Here is a 24,400-nt window from a genome sequence, read left to right on the forward strand (position 1 = left end):
TGGTGGAAGCAATGAGTGTAAAAACTTGAATTACATGCATATATATGTGTATAAATATATATTTATAGATATAACTACAGATAAAATATAATTATATTTTAAGATTGTTCTTCTATCATTTGTCTATGATGGCATATTTACAATCGGTTTGGAATGGCCGACGCGTTTCGCATTATGTGCGAAAGTAGTATCGTGTTATCTTATTGATTGTGAGATAATAATATGTTACATAGTACTAAAAGAAATAGTAGTAAATAAGAACATTTATAATGGAGACTGCTACAATGTACTGTGCTAGTGATAAAACTATACCCGGAGTGTCATCTTCACAGTCTGCGAAGAATGTCAAAGATGGTAAGTTTGTGTTTGTAGTTGTCAATTCTAAATTAATACACTTTGTTGGTTATGTATGTAGGTACTCTGGACATATTAAATTTACTCTGTTATTATAAATATTGTAGTGTAGCGGTATAAGCCTATGAATTTTATATTTAGTGTAAATGCTTTATTTTATAATAATACTTTGTTCAGTATTAATCTCTTCACAGTTACTAAGTTTTCGGTTAGGTACTTAACTAACTTTTTCCATACAAAAGTAAGTCTAGTAAAAGTTTATTTAGGCTATATACTTTTAGATAGAAACAAATGAGATAAATTCTGTATTAAAATACAATATCTTTTGTAGGAATGTGATAGCCAATTAGTGTTTGAATTAATTATAAATAAAAAGTTTTAACAGTTTTGAGACTTTCAAAATATTGATCTTTAATTCTGGTTCAATGGGTTTTACATGTCTAGATGATGGATTGCTGGTTGTTTTAAGAATTTATTGAAATTATTGTCTGATATTTAAATGCCTCATATTTTAGAAAATTGGCATTATTTAAAATGCAGTTATATAATATTGTGTTTCATAACTGGAACATAGAATTTATAATAGCTCATGCTTTTCATTTTAATTCGAAACAAGTTGGATGCAATCTGGCGAAATGGTAAGTTATCATGTTGTCCAAGATGTAAAATTTCTGACCAGATAGAAAAACTATTTAACATTGCATTATGGATTTGGTTATTTGCTATATTGGTTTGGATTGCTTCATTGCATTGTGGTACGGTTTTGCTTTTAGGATACAAATTAAGCCCCTAGAATAAACAAACTGGTGACCAATAAAAAAAATATCATGAATGATCAGTGCATTATAATGCTAAGATAAGCCCTGCAGTTTTGCATATCATAGATTTTACGTTATGTTGCTATTGATGATTGATCATTGATATATTCCAGTTTACAAAGAACAATGATAAATTCCCAAACAAATTTCTGATAAGTTTTTTTTCTTTGATCTACTAATGAAAAATGAGTTAGTGTTAATTAGGAATTCTTCCTAAACATTTCCTTCTTAAGGTTTACTTTTAAATAAAGTGAGGAAATAAAAATATAATAATAATAATAAATAATAATAATTTATTTATTTCATATAGAAAAAGTATGTAAGCAGGAATCTCCTTATGAACACAGTGATACTCTATTGATTTGTGCACAAAGGAGTGCTTAAACACTTGCACTAAGGTAACTTGTGTTAGTGTCCCCACCTTCCTTCGGACCCATTAAAATATTTTGGTTTGAAGTTGTCAACATAGTGTTCGTAGCCTCTTTGGTTTGTTGTCTAATTGTTTTTAACCATGAATAGAATAGAATTACTTTATTTGCTTTATTTAATGAGTATGTAAACAATATGTTAGTGTCAAAAATAAACAGTTTAGATAGGTACTTTAAATGAAATAAAAAATATTGGAATGCAAATTTGGACTATGTAATATGTAATATCTGGACTTCGTTAACATAATTAATATAGAAGACAAAAGTTCAATATATTTTCGTCTATCACATTAGATATGCAACTTTAAACCTCATATAAATTTATAGGCATTCTTATTAAAACACCTAGAAATATCAAATATCAAATCAATTTTAAGGCTATCAAAGTATTAGTAATTGAAGTGGTAAAAAAATATTTAATTTGCTTGTATGGTGACACAATCTTTAATGTTAAAGACACAAGGTTTATAATATTAATAGTTATATTATTATTATTATTAAACCTGTAACTCCAAAAATAAAGTTTAATCATTTACTAGACTACATTACCAAGTATTCATCTGCAAATGAGAACTAAACATAAAATAATTAAAAACAAAATGTTTGAATTTTTATGTTAGATATATTTGTACAAACCACATCACTTTTTTCTCTATATTTTTGTGTCATTTCTCACTCTATGATCCAAAGCCTCTCGCAGATATTGAAGAATTTATATAGGCATCTACTTGGTTAATGATTACTATATTTAAAAAAAATGCAGACTTTTAATATACATATACATATGTATATATAATGCATACTATAATCTGTGATGGGGATGATAAATGATGAATGGTTCATCATTCATCATCACCATCTCAAATCACAATCACACAAACAAACACGTCAGACATTGTCGAAATTGTTGGCTAAATACGCAACTTAATCAGGAAGACCATTAAATACAGTCAATAACAACAATCGTGATAATACAATCACAGTGTGACAATCACGTTTTGCAATCGACCCACTGAACTATATCTTTTTCATCACCCGATCAGTGATGTGACTAATGTATGTGAATGAATTCTTGAAAAAGGTGAGATTATCAAAGTATGATTATATACCAATTATGTAAAAAAATATATTTATTAATTGTTCGAACTTTCGACAACCGTAAGTATGAAAAGACCTCGAACGTGACACCGAGATGAACTTAATTTTTACCGTTTCTGGTTTGATAGACGTAAAAAGCTACAGTGAGTAATAAAGTACAGAATTCGAAAACTTTACATTCTGGTATTTCTTTACAAGTTCAGAGGTCAAGGTAGTTTTGGAACGTGAGTGAATTATATTTTGGACAAGATATCTATCTCCCGATACGAGGATTTAGCGAGAGTGTCTCTAAAATTGGAATTGTGTAGAGTAAGGAAACGGTTTCAAATTTGTTTTGAAGCTGTGTTAAATTTAGATTCTGGCGTGTCTTCTAAACGAGTGGCTCTGTCAAAAGTAGACCAGAGCGAAATTAAGTTTTTGCCCACATAAATACTACTTTTATATTTGTTATATCCATTCAAATATTATGAATATGTTTGCTTTTTACCAATGCTTTGCTTTAAGCTTTCCATCCTGGCGCTGAACGGGATTTAAAAAAAACTATATATTTATTGCGATAGTTAAATCATATCTGCCTGTTTGTCACGGGCGTGTTTAATAATAATTTTATCTAATTCGTTTGCAAGGATCGCCGGATTATTTAGGTTAAATGGGATACAAACAGGAAAGGGTCGAAATCGGTGACTGAGGTTGATCACAAAAAATATATAACTTCAATAATATTGGTAAACAAAACTCGATGTTAAATTACACCAAAATATAATCAACCTTTAGTTTCGATGTTGTCATCAATGCCGATGAAATATAAGGGCACTCTAGTACCGTCATCATCATCATCTTTATTAAAGACGTATGCCACCGGCCTCCTATCAAATTAAAGAGCTAAGTATACCTTCGCTACTCGAATGATTTTACGTAAAAAAGGTAACTTTTATATTATTAGGTGATAGCCTGGCTGTGAGGGGTTCGGTCTCCTTTTGGAGAACTGAGCCCGATCTCACGCACGCATCTTTATCTTTCCGTAGTTATGTTCGTTTCTAGCAATTATATGTAACTTTCTTCAACGGTGATGGAAGTTACATACTGAGGATACCTTCTTGCCTGTAAGTTCACCATATTGTTCTGTGGGGTGTGAAGTCTACCAATCCGCATCAGACCAGCATGGTGAACCACGGCGTAAGGTCTTCTCTGAGAGGTGACTTGACGTGAGCTGGTAATGGGTCAATAATGATTGAAGTTGTCTGCATGTCACGTTGATAAAGTTAAGACTATTCAGTCATCCATCCAGTTGTCTTCGTCCCAACTGTGAGATCCTTACTTAAAATTACAAATAGCTCCGTGTTACGTTTTCACTCTTTAAGACATAGTTACCGAAGTCTTTTAACTTATAGATGGAGAAATTGATACTTAGTATTTCTGAAATTGTTGAATCAGAAATTGCGCACTATCTTGGGATGCTACTAAGTTCTGCCTTTCCGATAAATTTACCGATAAAATGAATATTGCTAGCGAGAACACTTAAACCCTCCAGATTAATAGCCAGTTTACGCTTCAAACACGAAATAGTGTCTTTTAAATTGATCTTTTACGCAATAACGTTTTACTACATAGGAACAATATTTATGATTCCTTTTCCTAAAGTTAGTAAAAAACAAAGGCTTTGGAGCAGTATGTCAAGGGCGACATAAAGTTTTTATGGTGATCCCGGGTCCCCTTGGTTTCTTCCCCTAGTATCTTTCCCTTAACAATGCCATTAAATTTGCAAATCAGTTTCGTTCTATTTCGCTTCTCGTTCTACCTTTCCGTTCGCTTCGGCCTTTTCTACGTATTTAACTGAAAAGGATCCAACTTTAATTAAGCTAAGTCTAATATATTTACTTATAAGTTTATATCGTAATTTATTATTGATGCAGTGCTGTTTTGGTTTCATTTTGGCTTGACTTTTTAAATTTTGAACTTGATCTTTCATTTATGCGACTTTCGGCTTAGCCATAGTAAGTATTATAAGTAAGTAAGTTATTAAAGGCCGACTTGGTGTTTTTTTTAAATAGCCGCTTTTTTATGCTTTACTTTTACCGTTGTCAAAAAAGTCAGTACTACTGTTTCTTATGGGACGATAAAATCCTCATCGTGTAAGATAGGGAAATAATACTACTAAGCTTAATGCGATGGATTGGCTATAAAGGGATTTTTAATCTTCTAAGATTGGCCTATTCTCGACCTCGATTACTGTGCCTTGAACCTTAAAGCTTCAATAAAACCTCGAAGTACATCCGCTCAAGCGGCCCACCATATACAAGCGGATATAATAAACTGGTAATTGATAGATGTTAATTAAGTAAATGCCATTTTTGACACCGCGTAGTATAGAGAGGAGATTAAAGAGTTCTTAGCTGTGATGCCCATGACATCATAAATAGGTTATTATAGTGAACTGCTACCCCTTTCCCAACCTGAGGTATTGATCATATAAACAACGTATTCATTGCGGCTGTTATTTTGAAAAGCATTTTTATTGTAGCTCCGTTCAGTTTTGAGATTCGTGCGGCGGCGCGGGCCACGGCTCGCTTCGCATGGCTGGCGATGCACTTGTCAGTTTTCGGGTTTTTTATTACTCTTGCATGAAACGCCCCGCAGTTTTGTAACACAACCCACGTACGTACCTACCTATCTAAATTACGGTAACTTGAATTGTTTTTTTTAACTTTTCTAGCGGTGGATGGATGCGAGGAGAATTTTCAATAAGTGTCCAGATTTATGTAGTTTTTTTCGAGTGTGAAAGGATTAGACAGCAGGAGGGATCTCCACGTCTCTTGAGTGTTTCTGCAAGACACAAGTGTAACAGTAATTAATACGTTTATACAAAAAGTTTTATTAAAACGATTGTATAACTTTGACAAATTTGATGTATTTGAAAGAACTATTGCCATCGCGCTGAGCCTGTCTTCCCACGTTGAGTGCGATAGGAGAAGCTGCAGCTCAGATAGATTTTACCAATAAAAAAGACGATATCTCATCAGATTAAATTATTTTTAGCATTAAAATTTCAAGAAAAATTGCGTCTTGGTGTCTCTTTCCTTCTTCCATGTTATTTTTGTTATTTGTCTTTTAGTCTTCTAAATATGGCGATGAAAAAAGTTATTTATACATTATTTGAGAGGGTCAGATTTTCAAAATATAGAATATGATAGATAGCAACATGTCTGCACTAGACTTTGAATTTACGAAAAAAAAATATTGCTCTCGAGGCATTAGGTATTACGGGAATACGATTCTATGGAGAAACCCGCGTATTTTCTTCTCTTAATTACTTTAGTAGGTTATTAATGCAAGGACCCCGAATATGTATAATTAGATATCAGTTTTGAGCTCCTTAGTGATATAGAAGTCATAATATTCAAGTTCAAATTCATTTATTTCAAGTAGACCTACTTTATAAGCACTTTTGAAACGTCATGTATGTATGTTTTTACCGACTCTACCACCGGTTCGGAAAACAGATTCTACCGAGAAGAGCCGGCAAGAAACTCAGTAATTGCTCTTTTCCAACATTAACATTTACAATCATTTTTCTATCTTGCGGGAGAATTGATCCTAATATCTAAAAATTACACCAAAAAACATAAGATAGCTGATGCAGGTGCTAGTTCCTATCAAAAACTATAAAGCCAACTAACCTACCGAGTTGTCCTTGTACAAATGTTGGTGCTCTTGTCCTATTTGTCCATTATATCGCGAAATTCGACGCTTGCTGCCCAATTATAAAGGAAACATTTTTTTGCATTTTCGAATTTTTCGTAAAAACAATAGAAAAGCTACGGACTGAAACGCAACTTGATAAATAAAATGTGGAGGAAACATAAAAAATGCCGTGACAAAGATAAGGACTCAGACTTCAAATGTGACATTTTAGGGTGGTTTAGTGGACATAATAGGGGAGAGGGTTGAATCAAAAAAACCTAATACATATCCTTGATTTCTCATCAGTTTCTCAAACGTGGCACAACGTCGAAATAGCTCTGAAGAGTTATGAAAACCGAATTCGAACTGCATACAATGGCTTCTTTCCGTTTGTATGTCATTGATAACCTGGAATGGTAGCCACACTGTCACCGGGAGGTAGGACAAGCATGAAAGCTCCCTCAGAGTTTGGGAAGCATAAGAACTTGTAAGAGATCTGAAGGTTCGGCTGGGAGAACCGGGGTTTTTTTTCTAAAACCATCGCCTAGGTACATTGAAACAAAACAACATTACACAGGGCATGCATGAAACACGTTCTGCAACGTGCCGCCCCGTGTCTAGCGGCAAACGTAAGTAGTACTTCTCCGGGCGAGCTCTTTTACAAGAAACTACTAGCTCCTAATAACTAAACACTAACCGAGAGTATGTGATATCTTGATGTCCCGAATTCTTACGTCATCCAGACGAAGAATTCGCGTATGATGTAAGAAATCCAGGGCTTACACGACGCGTAAGACAACGCCAACGACACCTCCGAGTTGGTACTGAATATGTTAAAACATAACTCAACCTCTACTCGTATCACCTATTAGTCTTCGACTCTACTCCGGATTCATGCGACTCTTAGTCGAACACACTAACCACTTGATCAACGAGGCAGTTGCCACAACCCTCTTGTAGATGCAAATATGATGTTAGTGGGATTAAATGTCCGAGTTAAACATGAATATAGCGATATCTAGCTATAATACAAAACACGCTTCGCAACACAGGTTTGTCCTAGTTCGAAACATTTCCTAGGTTGACGGCCTGTAATGTGCTAACCAAATGGCAAAGGTCGATCTAGTCCGATAAGAGATGAAAAGATTTCGCTTCTTACTTTGTATAGGTATTTTCAAACGTTCTATGCATGAACTTTAGCTTTATATAAAGTAGTTTTACCAACTTTTTTATAATTTAAACGCTTATTCTAATTTGGTAACCGCCATAACACGTATTGAATAACTACTTATTTATATATGTTTTAATATTTTTATCTTTACAACTACCCTTTTAAAATCACTCGTAAAGAGAGTTTTCCACAGTAGAGTAGCTAAACTGACCTTTGTGAGTAGCTGCATCATCATCCTAAGCTTGCCCCCAATACTGGTCATAAACCTCCTTATAACGCAGCCCTGAACGTTCCGACAGTTATTATTAATAATTAGTTTATTTTCATACTAATTTATTTAAAAATGTTCTTCTTTTTTTTCAAATTGTAATTATTTAATGAGAAATGTGTTAAAATTCTTAACAATTTTAACTTAACAATCTTCAACAATTATTCATTGTAGTCTCCTGAGGGTGCTCCGGTTTTGGAGCGAAACGTGCGTAGAGGGTACATTGTATAAGATCTGTTTGGTGTGGAGTATAAGGATTGAAGAAATTATAAATTACACCGTATAGATTCTCCTACTTTTCGCGGAGTATAGCAAATAAAGCTCATTTTCATAATGTACTAGCGTACCCAGCCCGCTTCGCCGGGCTAGATTTTGCTTTATTTTATTTAGACAATAAACTTACATCATTAAATTTTTAATTTAAGTCTCATAATATATTAAATCATTTTTATTTCTCTCCGTATTCATTCTCTTCTATTCTCTTCTCGAGCTGATGAAGATCATTCTCTACACCCATGTACACCCAACTATATAATATCATCATAGTATATAAAAGCTGTATTTCACAGTTTGAGTTCAAAAATAGGAGTGCTCCGATCGTCACCAAATTTTACAGGATTACTCCGGAGGTCAATCCGGAGATTCTCGGAAAGTTTCATTGAAATCGGTCCAGCCGTTTCGGAGCCTATACGGAACATACCCACACACTTTCTCTTTTATATATATAGATTATGGAATTCCGCAAAGTAACGCTTCTATCCAATAATTAAATTACTTACTACATACTCGTACATAATAGAGTTCCCGATTTTCGGATATATGCCTCTTCCAAGCTAGCTCATAACTCTCTATTTGTGGCTTTGCATTCCCGTTCCAGACCCGCAACTGCGTTTGAGCTGGCGGCCAACTGCGTTCGGGTGGGTACGCGCGCGGGTGTCCAACGTGTGACAATAATTATTTTTAAAAAAAACTTCAATGTAGCACTTATACGAGGATTTAAATATATATGTCATACCACCTACCATGCATCTATAGCATTCTCTTTTACGCCTTTTACGGCCGCCAAATTGTATCTTCGACCTTAAAGCTCTGTTTTATTTGTATTTATTAATTTTGTTTACCGGATATCCTATATAGTATAGTAACTACAGGTATTTAGTAAATAAAACACTGCTTTCAATTTGTCTAAACCTACTTCGTTCCCTGATAATGTTTTAGTTCATTAATATTTGTTTTTCATTTTATTATGAAGCGAAGGACCCTTGTTACAAGTGGGAACTACTAACTCGCGGTAGTCAATTCAATTCATATCAAAAACTTCCTTGAAAACAAAGCTCTTAAACATTTGTAGTGCATTCACATCGCCTGCACTGAATAAATTGCCTTCCGAATTGCAATTGTTCGATTTAATTATGCACCTGGCGTATAGCAAATTAATTGAGTTAGTTCAATCCGTGATTTTGCGGTGAAATATTTTATTTGCATATAACGATTTTGAAATTTCTGATTACCCTCGGTTATTTGGTATTATCAATTTCACTGATTGTATTTCATTTGTGTGTAAAGTGTTCACTGTGTAAGCAACAATGTTAAAATGCTTGCTTACTCTGCTTTTATAATATCCTTAATATTCTTTCTCCCTCTTATCTAAAGAACCGTTTCCGCTATTTATCTGTTACTCCTTCAAGGTCTGTACCTTTGATACCGCCATGATAACCGTCTGGTACTATGATAATATTTTGTAAAATGAAGTTTTTTCGTCACTCCGCCATGATAACCGTCTGGTACTATGATAATATTTTGTAAAATGAAGTTTTTCGTCACTCTTTCACCTTTAGGAGTAGCTATTAATAAGAATCCGACAAATGACTCGGTTTTTTAATGATGGTATTTAAAGTTGTTTTCATACTAATGTGTATGTGTAATGTATTTTATGAATAACAGTATAATTTTAACTACCAAGAGCGTACTAAGCTAGTTGCACTATGCGGCTCACTTTCTATTAATCCTGTCAACTAAGGTTGCCTGTAAGAGATTGATTTCACCAGTTAGGCCGCCTTTGCATGCCGACAATTCTCTTTACCTATATAAGACGTGTCCATCACCCATCCATCTTTTTCTATGTATAAGATAAAGAAATACTATAAAAACGATACATTACTTTCTGACTTAATCGGAAACAATAATCAGAATATTTTGATATTTTGCTCTCGCATCCGCCCACTTAAATAATGTTGCCATTTTTGTCTAAGTACAAGATTTCTTCTCATACTTTGCTTCATTTTATGTTCGTGGTTGCATCTTAGAACTATGACGCTTTACTATTGTGTGGCCATTACTTTAGTACCTACTGTATCAATAAAGCAGTATAACATTTGTCATTAAAAGAATGAATGAAAAGCGGCAATTACGCGACAGGGTTGCATACGGTAACGAATGTATTGATGCGTCAAACGTAGAGCGAGGTGTATTCATGAAAGGCCGGGGTGCTCTGGGTGCCGTCTGACACAATTCCGGGCGCCGGCGCGGCGAGCCGGGAGACTGCAGCCCTGCCAGACGACACGCGGTCTTCCTGACGAGCGCTCTCGCCCAACTGCCGAAGCTCCCGAAAGATTTCCGCGGAATCGTAATTTAAAATTCGAACACCGAATTTCGTATGGAAACGTATCTCATTCTGTATCCATTGTTCGGATAACAATGCTGCGTGCGTAATACCGGCTTCCTGTATACGGATTATTGAATTGTCTTCGATCGTGCTGACGAACTTCTGTAGACAATAAACGTAGACGCTTGTGATGTTATTGTGTACTTTTGGAGGCGTTTGATTTCTAACCGCATACATCGGTCACATCGAGAAAGGACTGTTACTTTTCAAGTTCAAAAACAGATAACAAAGCCGTCAAACTGTATTCCTTCGACAGTTTTAACGTTTACGAGTACGATGAAGACCGAGCATACAACGGCCAAGAAGATACCTTCGGGACCCATAAAAAAAGTAAGTTTTTTTCTGCATAGAAGATGATGTAGCTAAATAGATTTGTAGAATCAACATTTGTAGATATATTGAATAAAGCCGATTTATGACTGGTTTTATATTATATAGAAGTTAGTTTTATCGACCGTGTTAAGAGATGTTATATACCATAGGATTGAGCTGCTGACCTGGTGACATAATGCGTGTTCAAGTTACAATTGAATGCTTAACGAATTTAAAATACTGGAACAAGGCATTCTACGTGATATGACGTTGTGTATTTTATTGCTTCTATATAAAAAAATATAATTTTAATTTAATATCTTCATCATCATCATCATCATAATCACAACTGACTTCTATACCGTTACGTGCCAGTAAAATTGTTACAAGAAATTCTTTTAACCAAAGTACCACTTTTCCACTTTTGGTTTAATCGTTTTTAAATACTTTCGCTCCTCGATCATAACTCGGTTAAACGGGATAGTATAGAACGACCAGGAAACCCCAACACTTTTTATCCGATTAGGGGTTGAAGTTTGTAGGGTATCCTTAAATTTAATCTAAAAAAAAATGTTTAGAAATTAAAGCACCTATAACTAAGAAAAAAAAACGTCAATTTTGCACAGGAGTAGGTAAAAAGTCAAGTCAAGATATGGAGTTAAAAGTGAAGAACGTAACTAAGGGAGCAGGAACTGTTAAAAAGGGGCTTAATTCAGTTTGTGCAAATAGACTCCGGGCGTTAGCTTACTTAGGTGTTCTAGGTAGACTTGTTTTTTTATGCTCTTAGATTTCTTAAACAGTTGAAAAGAATATACTAGGATTCAAACAAAGGAACTTAAGGCAGTAAAATTTGCCTTTAACGGTCATACATTTAAATGAAAATTAAATTCTTATTCTGTGATTTCGAAATAAATGAATTTCATATGATTATTTAAATTGTCTTTTTGTCGGAGCTAATAAAGATGGCCAATCTTTGCATTATTGCTCCACGTAGTTATATAGTATTAGTTTAAAGTGACACTGCGATATGGTTATAGCTAAAAGGTTAAGCTGCTAGGTTTAATAGCCTCATACATTTAGTTTCACCTTAAAGAACGTAGTTATCATAACCCCACAATACCTAATGCAGAAAAATGGTTGAAATTTTCAGAAGCTTCCAAGTACCATTTCCAGCAAGCAACTCTATATAATGTGTTTTAATTTAAGCAACTAAATATTAATTGCTTTAACTGCGTAAGAAAAAACCTGAGGAAACTCGCATACCTGAGAGTTCTAGCTATTGATTGTGAAACTTCACTATCACATAGACATTAAAAACACAGTAGGCGGTCGTGCTCCTAGAAATCGCCTCATGAAATTTTAATGATAACATGAAATGTATGAAGTATTCAATCGATAATACACGGTCGTGATGTTTTCATGCGATACTATATCTGGCACACTTTTGTTAAGGATGTCTGGTTAAGAAATATTTCATTTATTGTTCATTCATATCTTGTTCTACCAAGCAGATAATTAGTTCTCTGTATGCAGGCATGTCACGTTCTCTATAGACCTTTGACGTTTTTTAAATAGACGGCTTATACGGTCTTACATTTCGCACCAAGTGCCCAAAGTTATTTCGGCAACAGTAGTACCAACATTTCCTGCTCTGATTTTTCATTTTAATCAATTAAATGGTAATAATTATACATTTACTTCCAAGGCCCACAACACGCAGTTGGCCGGTTTTTAAGACTTAGTCTAAAAAGTTTTTAAGACCGAGTCTAAATAGATTAATGGCCAGTTATATATTTAAACATGTTCTCTTTAGTACTCGCTAAAATGTATATTTTAACTTAAGTAAATTAGAAAGCCACGGTGCACGGTAAACGTTAAATTATTAAGTCACGTGAAGCAAATAAGATATTAATTAGCGACTATTTGCAGCGGATGGAAAAATGGCTAAATATAGTTATTTGTTATTCAATAATAGCGTACGTTTCCTTATGCTCTAAAATTAGTAGCCACGAGTTGACTGTATGTACAAAGTACCTTTGACCTCAATGTATGATAATGAGTTGATTTGGTCTGTAACTGTAGTATGATTCAATGTATTTAGTTTAGGTACTTTTGTTATTTGCGCTATCACTGCTGTTTGTTTTCAATGTGGATTAACATACAATAATACAATCGTAGTTATGTTGTTAATGGTACCATAATGAAAAACAATAAAATTTTTGTTAATTATTCAAGAGGTATTATTTAATAGATCAATAGCTTGTCTTAAAAGTTCTGATTTAATTTAATAATTCCTAGAAATAAGCTATTCTAAACGTTTTCTCAAAAAAAAACGAATAATTTGAACTTTCTCCCTAATGTCTTATGTTTAACTAAATCCTGCTGAATTGTTAATGTTTTTAATAAATAATTCCTTTTATTTTAATAAAGCTTACGAAATAATTTTTATTATTACTCTTTATTTATATACCACATCAAGAATATATATTAGAAATATGATGAAATCAAAAGAATACAAAAGGCGGCGTTACGCTTTTTTATGTCAGGGAGACAGTGGTCCTCCCTGACTACCACATTCCACCCCAGTTGCAAGCACGCTTGAGAGTTATGGAGTAACATTATCACTGGTTACGCTGATTGATTCCCATGTCATTTTTATTTGTAGAAAATATAATACCGTATTTAAAGTTTGTCACTTATTATTGGTTGGCTTTATTGTAATTATTTGAGTAAGCTTAAAAAAATACTTCAATCGATTAGACGTTTCGTGATGAACCAAAATAAAATACCGGAACCGATACGGATCTTTATTTTTAATGCTTCTTCATACTTTCTTTAGTTTTATCATTGAGCATAATATATCAACCGATTCCAAAAAAGATATTCTGTTTAACAGGTTTGAACTTGATAGTAAAATGTATTATTACGTTTTTGTGTTGAAATCCATTTAAGTCATTTCATACAAGGCATTTATCACCAACTCAGTAAAGAGAAATCGGTTCTCATTATTCCTTGTGTAACCTCTCCTAATTTGATACAGTAAATCCATTCAAATGTTTGATTTTTATGATACATATATCCAGTCTACCCAAGCTTTGCAGTAATTTATATAGAGTTAGCGCTACCAACAGATTGAATATTTTTTGTAGGGTCAGAATGTATAATAGCGTATTACTTGTTATATTAATGGATAGAATATGATAGATTAATAAATATTTATGGTTTATGAATTCACATTAAGCGGTATTACATGCGTTTATTCGAGTTGCAAAACATTTACGGAATGGCTAAATTTATGACTCAATAGCAATCCAAACATCAAATCTTAGTTATATTTTAGTTTAAGTTGAAACCTTTGTTTTTATCTATCACAATTTGAAAATACATATATAAATATAGTAAAAATATAGAATGCAGTTTATAGGGAACCAGTCAAGTAAGTGCAGTGTCGACTCCAGGCTGGGTCGTTGAGATAAGAGTAGGTAAACTAGTGAACGGGCGTTCGCTGACTCGTTTCTCATTTGTCCAGCGCAAGTAGGCAGTAAGCCCCTGCGCTTCATTGCGAGAGGACGGCGCGCGCGCATTTTGATATACTAAATCTAGGTCGCGCTCATGTGATAGTTCACATTTCTCTTGCTTATGAGAAAAAAGTGTTCAGTGACCATACAGTTTTTAATCGCAACGGTATTCACATACAATTTACAATTCTTTCGATACGCATGTGTGTTTATAGAAATCTCAAGTGCCAAAAAGTGGCGGATTTATCTATGTGGGCTATGTGATATACAAGTGTGTTACCGTATTTGAGGCTTTTGTAATCGTCCAAGCGGATACAGTCCGCAGACGTTTCTTAGAAGTGTTGAATTGATTTTGTGAATGAGTCAGCTAACAGGCGTCGGGATTGTTAGCTTCGTCAACGTGCTGCCCACGATCTCAGAAGGTAATATTAGAGATGTCTTTGTTACTGTGTTATTTAATATTGCTGTCATTTCTATTTCTATTTTTGATAACTTTGTTAGAACACTTATATTAGCCAACGCTATTACCCCGAATTCCAAACCTCAGAATTTCTAGATAGCTTAAATATTATCGTATCGTAATGACTCATTACGGTTACTATACGATAAAAGTATTATAAATAAATCTTAAAATATGTAGTATAACTTGTTCAGTAATACCTGTATATTTAATCCTTTCGCCTTTACCAAACCCTGCATATCTCTTTGCATAAGGTATAGATTTCATACCCTTCAAACAACTCTCAAGCATTAGCTGCACTTAAGGTGTTTCTAACCCTTTTATCTTATTAGTTACATAAACTTGATACACCATGCCAAGTGCAGAATGTGGTATAATTTTTTTAGGTAATAGTTGTAAAAAACAATAATATGGTACCTATTACATTCTTGAATGTTTGTCTTTAAACTTGTATCATTTCATTTACTTCATTCCGAATATGTGTACCATTGTCCTTGATTGTCTATTTTCAGTTTTGAGTTCATCTTGCTCAATTTTTCCTCTATATATTTAAATACATATATAACTTAAGTTTCTACTAACAAACCAGTTTACTTTCCAATGTTTTCATTTACTAAGACGATAAAATAACTATTATTTACTTTTAAAACCTCATAATGGTTATAATTTTAAAATAACTACGAAACGAAACGGTAAGTTATAACAGAACACGATGTTCTATTAAAGTCAGTCCTATTTTTGTTGAGTTTTTTACCCGCGTGTTCGAGTAAACTCAGGTCTGATGTAAAACAGTCTCGTCATTTTAAATGAAAAGCACATAACTGTACTTGCTCAGGGTTGGTTCAAGTCATATTCCGAAGGAATTAATATATATTAATTAAAAATATTATTATTAATTATGAACTCAAACTGTTAATTTATTGTTTTAAATAATTTAATTCAACCATAATAATGAAAATTAATCATGAATAGTAATATAAATAATATTCAATCAAACAAATAATAGATAAATAATATAATACGGTCATGGATGGGCCACTAAAATGTATTTGACCTCACATATCTTACTCTGAATTAACTTATTATGGTTGTAAATGCCTGTATATAATCTAGCTATATGTATTTAATTGAAATTCCATGCGTTTTTCTGAAAAATGTCTGAATCGATTTAAAAAAAAATCGTTTCAAGAAATACAAATTACAAAACGTCGAAAAACTCTGGTATAGAAATGGCAAATATGAATTTTTACAGATGGCATTCTTTAGGTAGTACGAATTTGACAGAGTCAACTTTTATGTAATTAAATCGATCATAACAAATAAATAGTTAACAAAAAAGGTAAGTATAATTTAATCCTAAACAAGTAAAACAGACAGTTGCCCTATTCACCCACCATCCACCAATATAGTTTATACATGTAAATCACGAATGTCATGCAATAAGGAACTGATATAAACATGTTCCTGTCTATAGACTTGAAGTGCAATAAAAAAGTAATTATTGTGACCTTAGTGTACCAAGCATTACAAACAGTGCCGTCTGATTTTTCTAACATTTATTACCTGCAACTGTAGCTGTAACCGGTACCTATTCCACTTCAACGAATTTAGTTGATTTTCATGCAATAAAAAGTCACAGCAGCTTGGCAGAGAAATAAATATTTAAAATTTGACAAAAATTTGAGCTTTGTTAAAGTGGTTAAATATGTCTAACATCATGATTTGTTAAAAGACTGCTTCATTATTTATTAAAATGAAAGATAAGCAAATTATTGCTCGTAGTTTTTAAATTCTTAAAATGCACCACTCAGATAGGAAGGAGGCACCAGGTGGTTAAAACAAGACTCGCATGTCGGGAATCTGTGATCGGTTAAAATACAACCTTGACGATGCCTAGCGTCAGATGTTAACTCGCAAGATGCAGGTTCCCCACCCGGGTCAATGACTATCGAATGAAAACTAGTTAACGTTTTGGAATATTTTGATCACAAATGTATTTAGTAATCCGATTACTCGTACTAATATCATTATAATAAATATCATTCGATACGAAATTGTGAAGTGGTAAATCGGCATTGGTTTCTGTATTGTGAACATCGATGTGGTATATAAATCCTAAAACTGTGATTATGAATTTCCGAACGCTTTATGTAACAGGCATTTTATCGCGCGTCTATTGATAGAAATCTCTACAATTTATTGCGTGCCATGTGGTTTCTGGTCTGAATAGTTTGCCCGCTTTAAAATTTGATGATCTTTATGATTTGTTTAAAATATTGAGACCGTAAAGTCTCCAATTTATGTTCTCTAAATCTCTTTTATATGTCAAAATTAAACAAGTTATGAATTAGCGTATTGTTTTGGAATTTATAATTGTTGTTACTTTTTATCCTTTGATTATCATAAATTAGCCTGAGCTATTTACTGAAGTGCATTCATTACTAAATATGTTATGTAATAATACAGCAGTAAGCCATATTTATTGTAAAACGATGTTTTACTTCCATTCACACTTGAACACCTGAACGCTTAGAGGAAAGCCTTGGACAGGTTAATATTTTTCAAGATTGAACTACCAGTCACTATCTCGTCTAGTAAATGTAGGAAATCAATTTATTTCCTTACACACAGTTAGATATGAATATCATTAAACACCATTTAATGAGTAAGGAAAAATACTTATGTCCTGTAATGGATTTGTATTTTGCTAAATAATTTTTAAATATTAGCTGGAATATTTCACTAACTGTTCCCATTAAGACATTATTAAGATTGAGGTATTTCTTTTTATAAAATTCTAAAAATATTTATATTAACGTACCTCTCTGCACTCATTTTGTGGTATTTAAAAATAATCTTTTATTGAGCTATATAAATTGCGGAAAAATAATTGCTACTTAGACTTGTAAACGACGCGGTCGAGTTTTAACAACGCGTTTTATTTATTACTCCTTTAGAAACTGACAACAATACAATAATTAATAATGAATACGCCTACAAGCTATTTTGTAAGAATTATATTGGGGTTTGTCTTGGTGGTAATAAATGTAAGAACCTAGAAGAATTTGCCTAAATTTTTAAATGCTTCGGTTGTTGCATTCTTTCGAGAAGAATTTACGCTGCATCGGACAAAGCTATTAGCCCAAAATTTTAAGAAGACTTTCTTCGCCTGGTGTGGCGGCCCGCTGACAGGTTTTAATGTATGGGTTTTAGGCACAGATTTTATCGCATCGCATAAATTTATCTGTCCGGCCGACGGAATTGTACCTTATAACATTATAAACCAGTGTTTCAATACTTGGAAGACTTTATGGGTCAAAAATAAAAGCAGAAATATGTTTTGCGTGTTTTGCATTAAAAACCGAATTTAAAGTAGTTAATGCACTGAATGTGAAATATTTATTGACGATTTTAATGGTTTGCCATACATCTTCGAAAATCACCGGTAGGTTTTAACAGTAGAACTTTTATTCTACAACTTTTTCCTGCTATCTGGACATTTAGAGATGAAAAAAACCTTTTTCACACACTTTAATTAAATGAAAAGCTATTTAAATTTTATTCTAATTCGATATTATTCATTATACATACGAACATCGCGAAAAAGCAATCCCGTCTATTTTGGTGTCCTTTTTTTACTGAAGGCTTTGTCAGATTTTTTTAGTTTTGTTTTCTTTATCAATTTATGAATAAGGTTTTTATTTAAAGTAACCGCAAGAAAATTAAAAAACTTTGCACAGGCTAATATACCCGTAAATGCACGTTACTGGGAAAGTTTAATATAAATCAAGAGCTTAGCTTATATGAGAACTCGTAATGGAAGTCTAGCGAGAAAATGAACGCTTGGCTGACCACGATGTTAGGTCATGGCTCGACAGACTCACCGATATTATTGTAACATCACGGTACTGTAGCTTTAGTACAAGATTTGCATGCTCACAATCGATGAGTTATTTCGCATATCAAACTCTGTAAAATCTGAGTAAAATGGACGCTTTGGAATCGAAAATACCGTACTTATATTTTAACGTTACGTTCTGTCAAAACCCCTAGTTAATTATTTTTGTGCAAATTTAAGCTTGAAAACGATGATACATTTTACTCCGATTTTCAAGTATTTTTATACTTGAAAAAGATTCCCCGAGCAAGCAAATCTTGTACATTATATACAATATATATATTTATATATAGTTCAGAGAACTCCAACGTTTGTAGACTGTCGATACCTGTGTTTACATAAATCACGGGTTTATACAATAAAATTATACAATATTATTTATGAATGCATAGCTAAAAGATCCCGTGATCCGTGTTAATGAGTAAATGTTTGAGATTAAATTATCGTTTAAGGTTACTAATTATAAAGAACATGTTTACCTGTAACGTCAGTTTTGTATGAGTACCTATTTAGTTGCATTATTTTATAAGTTTTATTTTATTTTATTTTTTATTTTATTTATTTATTTGGTCTACCAGCGATTTTACATAAATAAAAATAATATTACTTATCATATAAACATTACACAGAGTATGCAAAACCATTTAAAGGTAAACACTACATGCTAATTTCGCTTATGAACTAACAATTTTCAAAGATAATCTATAAAAACGAATAAAAAGAACAACAACAAAAGCCGAAACAGTTAAAAACGGAAAATACTAAATTATTATTATAAAAGAAGTTATGATTCAAATTAAAATTAAAATTAGAACTATGTTTAATTAACTACTCTACATACTAAAGAGACTAATTATAAAAAATAAAAAATGATTAAGATACTATTAAACTAGGGATGACAGATTGGTTAATTTACTGATTATAATTTTACGAAAAGTGCTATGCGAGTTAAAGTTAATGTCAATTGACTGACTGAATTTATTGTATAATTTACATAACCGAGGGATAGTGGAGTTTTACAATTATATTCAGAAACTGTACACATTTTTAAAGTTAACGATCCTGTTATTTCATGGTTTTTAATTAAAACTGTTTAGTTTGAATTTACGTATTAGTTTTTATAATATAATTTCAATTACAATGGCAAAATTCAGTCTTCATTATTATCAAATATCAACCCATTACCGGTCCACAACAAGGCACAGGTCTCCTATCAGAATGTGAAGGGCTCCTAGACTTTAGACGCCTGTGATAACATTTCTCAGACATGCAGGTTTCCCCACGATGCTTTCCGGAAAGCCGAATTCTGATCAACTATAGTATTTAAGTCAATACTGAATATCAATGTTATAAGTGTAATATTTTAAATATGATAATTAAAGTAATCTCGGTGGAGCGGAGTGATTCTGGATTAGCAACCGCGCACTGGACACAGAAGCATCGGCCTACCACCAGCTCGATGGAGAGATGGTATCGTAAAGGCAGTAGGAAAGAACTGGATGCAGCTAACCAGCAATAGACCGAGATGGCGTGCAAATGAAGAGGCCTGATGGTGATGATGATGTATTAAATTAATACTTATAATAATTTAAGTTATAAAAATACATTAGATGCAAAAGACATTAAAGGTAATCTTCGTTTCAATTGTAGTTTTAACATAAAGAGTTGCATTATGCGCAGGGTCACAGGTTCGAGGTCAGGTACCGTGTGCACTCCTCTTGAATTGCTTTTGTGCTCATAATATAATTGAACATCACTCTTATCTGATTGAAAATTCTAAATCTACGTATTATTGAAAACGATTCCATCATCAAAGTTACCAATATATATATCACTATACCATACCATAAAGTACCATAAAGTTCGAACTGTTAACCATTTTATAATGTTGTTTACTACCAATACAAAGTTTAGTTGTCTGCTGTCGGGCTTGTACCTGTAGAAACTTTGGAATTTAAATTTGAAATTAACAAATGATCTATCTAATCCAAAATTTTCAGATGGCAGATTTAATTTAGTAGCGCTATCTCCTCCCTTTAGATAAGGGGAACAAATTTTTTTTCTGAAGATTTTGGATTAGAACGAGCATTAACTCGTGGCGTTTTATCGGTACGTTGATTGGATTTAGATTCCTAAGATTATCTTATTGATTATTTGCTACTTATAGTTTGAGTTTGTTGATGCAGGAAAATAATTTTGATAAAAACTCGCATACAATAAACATAATTCACTCCACAGCAGCAGGTAGACGAAAACGTTACAAAGCCGAAGCTTTATTAACAATTTTGGGAACAGACAGCATTATAAACACCTGGCACGCTATGTATAAAAAATTCAACATTTAATATTCCGAGCGGGTTTTAGAGAGACGCAAGGATCTCATTCCAGTTCTGCTCGAATAGTTTTTCGTCGTTTATTGTTGTAGGTTCTGCGGCCCGTTTATTGTCTTAGCCTTGTACTCAATGGCCTGTGCCACCAGTATGGGAATGTCAATTAGTCTACCGCAGCGATTTATTTTCAAGTGCAAAGGAAATATTCATGCACTGGTGGATATTAAATTCATTAATTTTAGTCATTTCGAAGCAGGATGACAACCACGTCACTAAGCTAAACCGACAGATTTGCGTGAAAATTAATTGTTTGCAAGTAACAAGCTACTATACTTATATTACAAAGGGTAAAGTTTTGTATCTTTTTGTAATCGATATACTTTGCAACTTCAGGCTCGACTTAAATATTTTAGAAAACCGTCTACGAAACCGTAAACTTTTTCATTATAAATAAGCCACAATAACGCATTTTATAATATGAAAAAAAAACAATCTTAATTTTTAGACATAAATTATTAATCCTTACAAAAAAGTCAGTGTATCAACAATCTTATAGAGGTAAACCTTGGCTTTTTCATCAAGTTATTTGGTTGCACAGTTTGTGACATAAAGAAAAACTAATATATATATATATATATATATATATATATAGCCCTCCCGGACGTCCCGTTATATATATATATATATATATATATATATAACGGGACGTCAGGGCTCAATGAATAAAGTGGATGCTTGGCCAATATAAAATTACGCTTAGTTACGACAATTAGCTAAAACGGGTAAAACAGCGGTGAACCGCTAGTATAAGATAAGGTAACTAATTAAGACTTTAAATTTATTTACGGTTTATAACAATTAACTTATCATAAAAATTTTAATTGCATTCAACAAATAAATATAAGAGTATTGTAAATATAATTTGTTTGAAAATGACTAAACCGGGCCTTGATTTGATAATTATGTCATATGACTGTAAAATTCCGAGGAAGACGATGTGAACAAGTAAACAATAAAGTCTTTTCTTTTCAGTCAAGTATGAGTTATATAAAAAAATCTTATTCTTATGGTACCTAATAAAAGAACAACAGAAATAGTTAACAAAAATAATTCGTCATTGACGTAAAAATAAAGAGTTAATTTTCCCATGAATGTACCGTAAAAAAGTGAGCTGAGCGCAAAATAAAGCTTGTAAATAACACATGTAGAAAAAATGACAGATTCATGTATAGTAACTAAAATTAATAGTCTTATTCAAGGCATGTTTGTATGGCGTCACGTGCGGAAGTTTCAACTCGTTTCCAGTTCATTTTGTTATTCACTTGAATTCTTTAAGGATATCCTATAACTACCACTTAACTCATCTACTTATACATCATTTCCGTATTTCTTAGATAAAGCGAATTCAAATGGATATATTTATTTTATTTGTTGCTACTTTATGAGGGAAATAATCTTTTTCTTAACAAAGAAACTAAAGCCTGTTGGTATGACGGCTGGTAATTTCGAGGCTGGGAAGGTCGCTTGTTAGGGATGCCACGTGTTCAGATACCCTAACTGCACTGCAAACCTCAGATCGCAGATCGCATTGATCGCAGTTCAATTTTTATGCCTTTGGAGTATAGAGTTTGAGGCGTAGGGACCAGGGGCTCGCGCTCTATTTAAAGAATCGCCAAAAAGGATAAAGGAGTCTCCCTTAGCCTTAGTTTGGCCATTTAAACGAGCTATGCTGTCAGTATCTTAGGCGCTATGCCTCGCTACGTTGCTTCCAAAGACATTTTAGGTTTTGTTTTGTTTATTTTGTAACAGATTTGTTACTGTGCAAAATTGGGTTACAAATTACGATTACTATTTTTAATACAAAAACTTATCATTATTTTTACCAGAAAAAAAATTAAATCATTTAGTAGGGAAGTTGATTCACAATGCTTACTAAATCATCGTAAAATACTGATCGTATGAATCGTTCTGAATTGGTTGTAAGTGCTGACGCAATGTATGCACTGACACAATTGAGAGTATTCGAACGGTGATTTACTGAAGAGGAAAACACTAATTTAGAAGATGAATACTGATGAAGCTTGGGCATAGATTTGTGTAGTTACAGCTTAAGGCGATGACGTTTTCTGAAGTCATTAAATTGAGTAGGAACGACGAAACATATAGGATTTGGAAAAAAAATTCCTAACTATATTTCGTATTTATAACTATATATATAGTTATTCACAACTAAACTATATATATAGTTATAAATACGAAAGCGTGTTTCTTTGTTCTTCTTTCACACAATAACTAAGCGGGTGAAGCTGGTTGTAAAGGCCAATTTGTAATAGCTAACAAATTCGTTTGTTTCAAATAGGCCTAGTTTTTAAGCACTTTTGAAACGTCAAGTCAGTCTGTTTGTAGTGACTCTACCGACGGTTCGGAAGGCAGATTCCACAGAGAAGATCCGGCAAGAAACTCAGCAGATTGTTCTTTTTTAACATCATTTTACAGTTTACAATGAAAAAAAAAAATAATAAATTGTTTATCTTGTGAGAGATGAGAGCGGAGGGAGCGGAATGTGATTTCGTCATAAACAGGAAATATCATCATAATAAATGCTAAAATGTAAAAGATTACATACTTGTCCAATTTCAACACATCTTTGTCAACTCGCTCAATCTATCAATTATTTGCGATTTGGTAGATTTGACGACGTAGTATTGAACTGTTTTCTGTACGTAGTCAAGATCCTTATCCTTATCTAAAGTTGCCTAGCAGAGATCGCTGCAATGCGACTTCTGCATCTGTCGTAGTTTTTCTATTCTTCTTTGGTTTCTTCAACTTATGGTATGCAAGTTAACAGTATAAGTAAATAAATAAATAAACATCATGTACACGCTCTAGTTTAGTAGTGGTAGTGGCGAAGGACCTAATCAAGTCAATCATCGCCCACGCACTTGGTAGTGGTTGTTTTAACAATACGCCTCATTACGAATGACTCACCCGAACCTGCTTCAATTTTGTATGCATTAAATAACATACACGAGTACTCGTGTATGTTATTCAATGTCTCTTTGATAATCGTGTAAATGATAATAGTGTCTTTGATAATCTCAGTGGCCACACCAGTATGCAGTGGTTTCGAACAGGGTAGGCATTAAACAGGCGGATTACAACAAACTAGCGACTCCGTTTGCGTCAAAATTTAGTTTTGTATGCTTACGTTGTTCTCTGACACCTGAACTACCACTTCGCAAAAAAAACATGTCGATCTCTTGCTCAATGTACAATATATAAAAATACAAAAACCAATTCTCTTCCGTCAGAACCGCACATTTTTCCAGAATAAAGTAACCTATGTGCTATTTCAGGCTATAATTTATCCCTGTGCTAAATTTCATCCAGATTCGTTCT

At 33.1% G+C, this 24,400-nt stretch overlaps 1 protein-coding gene across 2 annotated transcripts in view; it reads left to right on the forward strand.

The window, feature by feature from the left end:
- The first annotated feature begins 164 nt into the window (after window positions 1-164).
- LOC120630709 (cyclin-dependent kinase 14) overlaps window positions 165-24,400 on the forward strand; it is a 149,396-nt gene continuing 125,160 nt past the window's right edge. The window contains exon 1 of one of the 2 annotated variants that reach the window (XM_039899995.1): window positions 165-354. In XM_039899995.1, the coding sequence (XP_039755929.1) occupies window positions 270-354 (85 nt within the window). In that variant the 5' untranslated portion in view covers window positions 165-269. Of the gene's footprint in view, window positions 355-14,351; window positions 14,736-24,400 lie in introns of those variants that run through there. The other variant, XM_039899996.1, reaches the window with a different exon arrangement.

The sequence above is a fragment of the Pararge aegeria genome, chromosome 16 (assembly GCF_905163445.1).
Source record: "Pararge aegeria chromosome 16, ilParAegt1.1, whole genome shotgun sequence".
In the NCBI taxonomy this organism is placed as follows: Eukaryota; Metazoa; Arthropoda; class Insecta; order Lepidoptera; family Nymphalidae; genus Pararge; species Pararge aegeria.